The sequence below is a fragment of the Microtus oregoni genome, unplaced genomic scaffold, assembly GCF_018167655.1.
Source record: "Microtus oregoni isolate MIOR12 unplaced genomic scaffold, Mior012 000019F_ref0000042, whole genome shotgun sequence".
Classification (NCBI taxonomy): domain Eukaryota; kingdom Metazoa; phylum Chordata; class Mammalia; order Rodentia; family Cricetidae; genus Microtus; species Microtus oregoni.
In genome coordinates this window covers 11,300,196-11,309,888 of record NW_024543078.1, presented here as the reverse complement: position 1 = coordinate 11,309,888, position 9,693 = coordinate 11,300,196, and the positions used below count along the sequence as shown (strand labels likewise).

Sequence of the window (9,693 nt, the reverse complement as noted above, 5' to 3'; positions counted from 1 at the left end):
GTGAGAGAGAGAGAAAGAGTGTGTGTTCGTGTGAGTGTGTGAGTGGGGGAGACCCACACCTCCCAGCACTTGAGAGGCAGATACAGGTGAATCTCTGTGTTTTAGGGGCCAGCCTGGTCTACAGAATAAGTTCCAGGACAGCCAGAGTTACACAGGGAAACCCTATTTCAAAAAAACAAAAGAGAAACAGACAGACGACAGACAAAGGGCTTGGAGGGCAGCAGAAGAACAAGGTGCTGTTAATCAGCTAAGCAGACACATTTGAGCTCACAGAGGGCAGAGGAAGCATTGGGCCTGCACAATCTACACAGTATTATTGCTATTAGCTTAGTGTTTTCATGGGAATCCTGGCTGAGAACGAGTGGGTCTCTGTCCTATGTCTGCTCTTGGGACTTTTTTCCTCCTGTTGGACTGCTGTGTCCAACTTCAATATGGAAGCTCTTACTTCATCTTATTATATTTTATTTTGTCACGATTAGTTGTTATCTCTAAGAAGCCCGTTTCTGAAAGACAGAGGAGTCAATCTGAAGGGAAGGACAGGTGGGCAGGAACTGGGAAGACAAAAGGGAGGGAAAACTGGAGTCAGGATATATCGCTTGAGAAAAGAAACCTTGCCTTAAACAATAAAATGGAGAGATTAAGGAAGACATTTGACTCCAACCTCTGATTCACAGGTGGGCAGCAAACCCCTGTCTGCTTTATTGCTTCCTGTCTGATGCAAATCCAGACGTGTGTGTGTGTGTGTGTGTGTGTGTGTGTGTGTGTGTGTGTGTTTCTGTATTAATGTATGCGGGGCTGTGATGGAAGCCAGGGTCTCCCGGGCATCCCAGCCCCAGCATCTCTCTCAGAAGGTAACAGGCACCCCACATGCTATGTGTCAGTGAGCAAGTGCTTTACTGTACATTGATTTTCAGACTCTTCCACCATCACCCTCGAAGAACAAATCAGAAGCTAACTTCAGCACTGCTGTTTCCTCTGGGCTAAATCCCCAATTAAGCAATAAACCCAACCGGAGGTCCCAAAGCACAGAATCCAGTTTAGGTGGGGTGACAAAGGGATTTCCACTCCCCCCTCCCATAGGCAAGGTAAGTCACCTGAAGTCACAGCTAGGAAACAATAAAATGGAAACTTTTTAAAAATCTGTTGAGACACGGTGGCTGTGGGTTTCGCACTCGGTGACTCACACCAGTGAGGAAACACTCTATCAGCTGAGTTTACAAATACACTGCCCGAGTGGATTACATCACCCTCGGCTTCCGCTGGGAGACTGGCAGTGTGGCTGTCGTTGGACTCACACTCCACATGCCCAGCCACACACACAGTTCCCATCCTTGCCATTACCTGGAGTCCCGGATGAAGGCTGCAGCACTCGTTGGCCGGCACATAGGGGGAAGGGATAACTTCCTTAACAAAGTCTCCTTCTTTCCTTCAAATCTACAATTATATTGCTCCAATGGGTTCTGTCTCTATAATGTGAAGGTGTTGGCCTAGCACAGAGCCCCATGCCTTCACATCATAAATCATAGACTCGCACTAGAGATGGTGTGTGCTGCTGGTTCTGCCAAACCTGGATGGCTGGGGGGGGGGGGGGGTTGCTTTGTTCTTTTTTTTTTTTTTTTTTTTTTTTTTTTTGCTTGTTCGCAGCTGGATTCCCAGAAATAGACTACTCGGAGGAAAAGTGCAGGTCTCGTGGGTATGAGACTCTGGTTCCATCCCCAGCACCATGCCCACCACCCTGTCATCTCAGGACTCAGAAGAGGCCTGAGTTTGAGGCCAGCCTATGTTACATATGGACTTTTAGGCCAGCCTGGGCTACACAAGACTCTTGTCTCAAAAAAGGAATAGTGGCACTATTTAGCCAATTATTTTAAGGACCTAAATTCGGATGTTCAGCACCCACATAAAAGCCACAGTATAGTAGTGCCCCCAATCCCAAGGGAGTGGAGGATGATGCCAGGGATGGAGACAGGATTCCTGGGACTTGATTGCCAGACTGCCTTACAGGAACAGTGGGTTCCAGGTTCAGAGAGGCTCTCTCTAAAAACCAAGATGGAGAGTAACCAAGGAAGACCCTTCACGCCAACCTCTATCCTCCTACACAGGGACAAGCACACACAGTACACGCGCACCAACTTCATGGACGAACACCACGCTATGGACGTGAAAATTTAAAATTAAACAACAAAAGTAATTCTAAAAAATTTATTTACAAATATATTTATTTCTCACATATTAGTATAAATAAAGACTTTCCTTTTCATATCCTTGGTGACTGGTTTCTCGATAGCACCCTGCCCAGTAGTTTGCTAATGCTGTCCAATGAATTACATAAAGTGTTGTCTGAGCTATGCTCACAATAAATACAGAGTCCAGTCAGGGACAGGATGTGGGGACAGTACTGGAAGAGGGGACCCCTGCTCAGGCCCCATGAGATATAGCAGCTTGGAGCCTCAGCAACCAGGGGTCATAAGAAGGCTGACTGGCAGCAGCCATTTGCCATTATCATATGGGTGACAATTCTCACGAGGTGCCAGGCTTCACAAGGAAGAGCACAAAGCTGGTGGTGTCCGTCTGAGAGAGCTGCCAGTCATGGTACGGCCCCTGGACTCCATGCAGATAGGCCCTCAGCTCCACGCTGAGACGGTGGCCAGCCTTCAGGTGTATCAGGTCACTCCGGGAACCTTCGACTAAGTTGGCCTCCACGGAGCAAGGGAACAGGTCCACAGTCAGGGTCCAGCTGTCGAGGTCGTTTTCCCGGGGGTTCAGTTGCAGAACAAGAGAGACCTGACCCCACACCTTGTGGTCCATGTTTTTGGACACTGGGTTGAGCTTCAGGTGCAAGGACACATAGTAGAGACCAGCCTGGTCCACCACCAGCTCGTTTTTGTCATCATTATACCTCAGACCCTGGGACAGGTATGTGCGCCCAGCTCCGTGTTGGCTGTACCACCTCAGGGTCCTGTTGTTCAGCAATGCCTCTAGGAAAAGAACAAGGAGTTGCTGAGGGTAGTCAGGTATGGAGAAATGGGACCTTGGGAGTGGGGGTAGGGAAAAGGAAACAGAACAGAAGGAAACTGAGGGAAGGAGGTAGATAGGCCTCAAGAAAGTGGGTGTGGAATAAAAAAAAAAAGAGGGGAAGAGAGGTCTAGGGTGGAGATGCAGGCAAGCTCCAAGGGAGGAGGTGAGGAGAGCCAAGGGGTGGGAGGGTGAGGTGAGGAGGGAAAGCAAAGGGGAGTGCTGGGGGGAGAGTGGAGGGGTGAGAGGAGAAAAGGAGAAAGAAAGAGCAAGAGAACAGGGGAGGAAGGAGAGAGACTTCAGGAAGGGGGAATCCAGGAGGGCAAAGAGATTGGGAAGAGGATCAAGAACTTAGGGACAGGCAGGAAGGGACGAAGGCTGGGGCTCAGCAGGAGAGGGCTCGCCTGAAGCCCTGGGTTATTCGGGTAAGAGAATGGCTAGCCTCAGCTACAAAATGAATTTAAGGGAAGCCTGGGTTACGTGAAAGGGAGGGACAGCGAGAGGAAGGGAGAGAGGGGGAGGGGGAGGGTGAAGGGAAGGAGGGAGGGAGGGGAAGGGGAAGGGAGGGGGGAGGGAGAAGTCCCAATTAGGGTGACAGCTGGTGCGTGCTATGATAGCGGGGGGGGGGGGGGGGGGGGGTTTAAAGAGGTGAGAGAGGGGCACAGATTACGTGACACCAATGGCCCTTTTGTTCAGCCTCTCTGCAGGACCCGCGGGGGATACATCAGGCACACTCACCATTTTTAGTCTGTAGTTTGGCGAACACGGAAGACCCCTGGGAGGAAAGAAGAAACAAAGTAAGGGCTCCCCTACGTCTTAGAGGGCCAGGTGGGAGTTCATAAGGCCCAGTCCACACTGAGGTGTCCTTCAACTTTGGATGGAGGAAAGCCCCGGGGACCTAGAGGGGACTGTAGGGAAATGCGGTGCACCCTCGGTAGTCCTCTCCCGGGTCCGATATGTACATAGGAAGTTGAGGGGGTTAAGACGCAAAGAAGTCTCTGAGTGCGAGACGGAGAAGGGGCGTGTCAAACGTGGTCGCTCGAGGGCTCTAGGGGAAGGTGTTTCCCCCACGACGGTGCAGAGGGGTGCTTTTAGAAGAAAGGATTCCCCCGGGAACGGGACGTGCCTCACCTGCCCTGTAGTGATGGGGTAGCCAATTTGGGAGACAGGGGTGACTGTCAGGTTTGAAGTCTTCTCTAAGGTCCCCTGGGTGGTCGAGGTGGGGATTGTGAGCGCCGGCGGGGTCAGGATACGGGTGAAGAGGACGATCAGGCCACAGACGACCCCGAGCAGCAACAGCAAAGCGCCTAGCCAGTAGAGCAGCTGGCAGCGGGAACACGAGTGCGGGGCAGGCGGCCACGCGAGCTCGGGGTCCTGAACGTTAACCCTGAGACTCACAGCATCCTTAGGGTGCTCAGCATTCTCTGGGCGCACGGTACCTGCGAGGAGCGCAGCATCCGATGGGAGCGCAGCAACGGCGGGAATCGCAGCTTCCGCCGGGCACACAGTACTTGAGGCATGCCGAGCTTCCGCGGCGTCCTCCGCATCCAGTGTGCTCTGATCCATGGCCACGGTCGGGCAGTGCTTCTCTCCGGCCTGCGCCCGCGCTTTATAGGCAGCTTTATAGGCTGCGGAGGCGTATTTTCCGGGCGGATGAGAACGGCCGCGGGGTTCCCGGGCTCCTCGCTCCGCCCCACGACTACGGGAACTTTCCCTCCCCCCTCTTCCACTCTAGTCCCACCGTGGTATCCAGATCCTATGCCTGTCCTCTTTCTTCTTCTTCTCCTCCCCCTCCCCTACTTTTCCTCCCTTCCTCCTCCTCCCTCCTTCTTCTGTCTCCCCCTCCTCCCCCCTTCCTTCTTCTGCTCCCCACTCCTCCTCCTTCTGAGGTGTGTGTGTGCTTTTTTTTTTTTTAACACTGACACATTAAACAGCTGTTTATATGATGGGACCATGTGATGTCGGGATCCACTCCCTCCCTAGCCTCTCCTGGATCCACGGTCTGTTTCCCTTCTTTTCGCTGTCCTGAGGTTTGGATATATACAGGAGGCGTGATAACGGGACTGTTCACAGAGACTGCCCTGCCTGGAGGTCTTTAATTGTCTCTATCTCAGCTCTTCAGTTCCGTTTTTTGTCTCTGACTCTCAAGCCTCTGTCTCCCTGTCTCTCTTGCTCCCCTTTCTTCCAACCCCTAGCTCCCCATCCCTGGGACGCCCCCAGGGTTCCCCTAAATTCAGGGCTTTTGCAAAGAACTCTGGGGACATCCAAGATTCATCGACTCCCCACTCCCAGAGGAACTGAAGAGCCCTCCTGAGCACCCCCACCCAGCCTCTCTTCCCCAAGACCCCAGTGGCCTTTCTTGGCCTGTCCCCACCCACCTTCTTGGGGCTTCCTGTCAGGAACCTTTTAGGACCCCAGAAGCAGAAGACTGGAGAACCCAGATGGAGAAATTCCCCCTGGGCCACCGACACATTTTCGATTTCCCATTCTTTCACTGCTCTTGTGTGAGTTGAAGGCCCAGGGGAGGCAGAAACATCAGAAAAGGCCCCCAAAAGAGGAAATGAGAGGTGATTGACGCTGGGCAAGCCCTGGGGACAGACTCCTCAATGTCTTGATCTGCTGAAAAGACAAGCCGGTAATGACGTAACCACCTAGCCTGGTGTCCTGAGTTCAGCCCCTGGGACCCACCTGACGGAGAGAGAGAACTGGCACCTACAGAGCTATCCTGCAGACGTCCTTTGACCACTACCAGCATGCGGTAAGAAAATGTAATCTTGCTGGGCGTTGGTGGCTCGCACTTTTAATCCCATTTTAACCCCAGCACTCGGGAGGCAGAGGCAGGCGGATCTCTGTGAGTTCAAGGCCAGCCTAGTCTACAAGAGCTGGTTCTAGGACTGGCTCCAAAGCTACAGAGAAACCCTGTCTCCAAAAACAGAAGAGAGAGAGAAAAAGAAAGAAAGAAAATGTAATTCTGCTAGGTGCTGGTGGTGCATACCTTTAATCATGACACCTGGGAGGCAGAGGCTGGAGGATTTCTGAGTTAGAGGTCAACCTGGTTTACAGAGTGAGTTCCAAGGCATGGGTGAATACTGTGTTCTTTAGTCAGTAATTTACACAGCCAGACACCATGCAAAAGTAATGTCTTCCTTTAAAATGATTGGTATGCTGTTTTTTTATGGTATATCATCATTAAAAGTGAGCACAAGTTAAAAAAAAAAAAAGAAAAAAGAGTGAGTTCCAGGACAGCCAAGACAACACAGAGAAACTCTGTCTTGAAAACAAAAACAAGCGCGGGGGGGTGGGGGGTGGGGGGGGGTGGCACGCCTTTTTATCCTAGCACTCAGGAGGCAGAGGCAGGCGGATCTCTGTGAGTTCGAGGCCAGCCTGGTCTACAAGAGCTAGTTCCAGGACAGGCTCCAAAGCTACAGAGAAACCCTGTCTCGAAAAACAAACCAAAAAAGAAAAGAAAAAAATGCAATTTAAAATAATTTTAAGCTGTTTTGTGCCCAAAGAGGGACCAGTTGGTTTACCTCTGCACCTGCAGGAAACAACTATGAAATGGGGAGACTGTTTTGACATAGTGTCTGGCGTACCACAGGTCATCCTCAAACTCACTAGACAGCCTGACCCTCCTGACTGCTGGGACACAGGCACACACAGGTATGTACCCTCACACACAGGCATGCACCCCCACGCAGGCATGCACCCTCACACACAGGCATGCACCCCTACGCAGGCATGCACCCTCACACACAGGCATGCACCCCCACGCAGGCATGCACCCTCACACACAGGCATGCACCCCCACGCAGGCATGCACCCTCACACTCAGGCACGCACCCCCACACGCATGCATGCACCCTCACACTCAGGCACGCACCCTCACACACAGGCACGCACCCTCACACACAGGCATGCACCCACACACACAGGCATGCACCCTCACACACAGGCATGCACCCTCACACACAGGCATGCACCCTCACACACAGGCATGCACCCCCACACGCAGGCACGCACCCCCACACACAGGCACACATCCTCACACGCAGGCATGCACCCCCACATGCAGGCACGCACCCCCACACACAGGCACGCATCCTCACACGCAGGCATGCACTCCCACACATCACAGGCATGCACCCTCACACTCAGGCACGCACCCTCACACACAGACACGCACCCTCACACTCAGGCACGCACCCTCACACACAGGCACGCACCCTCACACACAGGCATGCACCCTCACACACAGGCATGCACCCTCACACACAGGCACGCACCCGCACACGCAGGCATGTACTCTCACACACAGACACGCACCCTCACACACAGGCATGCACCCTCACACACAGGCATGCACCCTCACACACAGGCACGCACCCGCACACGCAGGCATGTACTCTCACACACAGACACGCAGCTTCACACCCAGTTTTTTCAGTGTTGGGGAAGGAACCTAGAGCCACACTAGGCCTGGGCTCTACCAACTGGCCTATAACCCCAGGTCGGCTGTTTTTCATACTGGGGATAGAACCCACTGAGATCCCTACCTCAGCATGGGAGAAACACAAGGTCCACGGACCCACTCCTTCCTTCCATTTAAGCCTACATCAGCTTCTCGGGGGAATTACAAAAACAAAAAACACACCTCAGCTTGATGGAGGAAGGTCATTGGCTAATAAAGGCACTGCCCTGGCCCATTTTATTGGTTAGAGGATAGGTGGGAGGAGTAAACAGAACAAAATGCTGGGAGGAAGAGGAAGTGAGCTCAGAGACTCGACCGCTGCTTTCCTCTCGGGAGCAGACGCCTGAGAGAGACGCCATGCTCCTGGCTCCTGGGCAGACACACGCTAAGAAGCTCCGACCCAGGATGGACATAGGCTAGAATCTCCCCGGTAAGCGCACCTTGGGGTGCTACACACAGATGATTAGAAATGGGCTAAATTAATATGTGAGAATTAGCCTAGAAGAGAATGGGCCAAGCAGTACTTAAAAGAATACAGTGTCCGTGTAATTATTTCGGGGCATAAGCTAGCCGGGCAGGCGGCTGGGGTGTTGGGGACGCAGCCCCGTCGCCGCCCTTACTACTTCATCAGCTGAGAGGAGTGGAGGCATTAACAAGATGCAAAATACTTGGGTGACCCGAGAGATTGGAGGATCCACCCAGCAGGCGGCCCGAGTGGCTGCAGGGCACCCATAGTGATTCAGCTGAGGAAGCTCTGGCGTGCGCGCGCGCGCGCGCGCGCGCGCGCGCACACACACACACACACACACACATACACACACACACACACTTTCTCATACACACACACATACCCTCACACACACACTTTCTCACACACACACACACACCCTTTCTCATACACACACACACACACACACACACACACACACGACCGCCTTACCACCTATGTCTGCTGGATGCTCACCCTGCTCAGAACCAGGCCACACGTACGTGACTCTGGCACATCAGGACCCTCTCTGCCTGGAATATTCCCCTTCCCCGAGTCTGCCGTGCAGTAAGGACACCCTCTCATCCTCATTCATATCTCAGTTGTCATCGCGGTGAGTAAAAATGACGGACGGAGACTATAACATCTTCCAAACCACCCATGTGAAGGCTTCCACTCCACGGATTCATCAACCACATCACCGAGGAACTGGAATCGCTACCCTGACTCAGCCACAACTTCTCTACTTCACTTGATCTTTCTCTCTTGAAGAGCCAGGAAGGGCCTTTATTCTCCCAGGAAGATTGGAAAATTGGTCGAGTTTCTGGACAGAACACACACGCACACACAGAGGGAGAGAGAGAGAGAGAAGTTTATACAATTTAAAACAAGCCATGCTTTGTGGTGTGCACCTCTGAGCCCAGCTTTCAGGAAGCTGAGGCTGGAAGGTTGGAGGTTCAAAACCAGCCTGGGCTACCTAGAGAGATACTGTCTCAAAACTAAAGCAAAATGGGGGAGGGGTGTGTGGCACTCATGAGGTAGAGGCAGATAGATCTCTGTGAGTTCAAGGAAAGTCTAAACTACATAATGAACGAGGAACAGCCAGTGTTATGTAGTGAGAACCCTCTCCCCAAAAAAGGAAATAAAACTACAATATTGAAATTAATTTGGTTTTTTGACACAGAATCTCATGTAACCAAGGCTAGTCTGAAACTCCCTATGTAGTCAGGGATAAACAGGCGTCTGATCCTCTTGCCTCTACCTCCAGAGTGCTAGTGACAGACAGGTCTGTGTCACCATGACTGGTGTGTGAGGTGCTGGGTATGGAACTCAGAGCTTCATGGACACTAGGCAAGTACTAAGTGAGCTACATCCACTGCCCCTGAATATTGAACTACACACAGAGAGAGAGACACGCACACAGACACACACACACACACACACACACACACACACACTGCTGTCCAGCCTCTGCCCCACCATACAGGATCCAAAACCTAAAACATTGCTCCAGAAGAAGCTGACTTGGAGGAAGAAAGATTTAACATCTCAACAACTCTTGAACAGCATCGGCCAAGTTCCCAGGCCCTGGGCCAATCTGTTAACAATTAAGACCACAGCCAAGTATTGCCTAAGCTGTCGTTCAGAAGAATTGGGAAGAAAACATCTAGAACTCCAATAATGCAGATAACAGAACCCCACCCTCAAAGGCCGACATTACACC

General features: G+C 52.2%; 1 protein-coding gene and 1 non-coding gene across 2 annotated transcripts; one reads left to right on the top strand and one right to left on the bottom strand.

Moving 5' to 3' along the window:
- Positions 1-2,278: 2,278 nt before the first annotated feature.
- On the bottom strand, positions 2,279-4,724 carry Tnfsf9 (TNF superfamily member 9). Its single transcript, XM_041669944.1, has 3 exons — positions 4,147-4,724; positions 3,754-3,790; positions 2,279-2,978 (listed from the first exon to the last, which is right to left on the bottom strand). Exons 1-3 carry the CDS (start codon positions 4,579-4,581, stop codon positions 2,521-2,523), a joined length of 930 nt encoding a protein of 309 aa, XP_041525878.1. The 5' UTR covers positions 4,582-4,724; the 3' UTR covers positions 2,279-2,520.
- A 1,367-nt stretch (positions 4,725-6,091) lies between these two features.
- Positions 6,092-6,222, top strand: LOC121459954. The gene has a single exon (XR_005976015.1). It is a non-coding gene; the product is annotated as a small nucleolar RNA SNORA15 (small nucleolar RNA).
- Positions 6,223-9,693: the final 3,471 nt, after the last annotated feature.

Coding starts and splice junctions, on each gene's coding strand:
- Tnfsf9 (XM_041669944.1), bottom strand. CDS start 4,581: ATGGATCAGAGCACACTGGATGCGGAGGACGCCGCGGAAGCTCGGCAT. Junction 3,791..4,146: donor ACCCCATCACTACAGGGCAG/GTGAGGCACGTC, acceptor CTTTCCTCCCAG/GGGTCTTCCGTGTTCGCCAA. Junction 2,979..3,753: donor CAAACTACAGACTAAAAATG/GTGAGTGTGCCT, acceptor TTCTTTTCCTAG/AGGCATTGCTGAACAACAGG.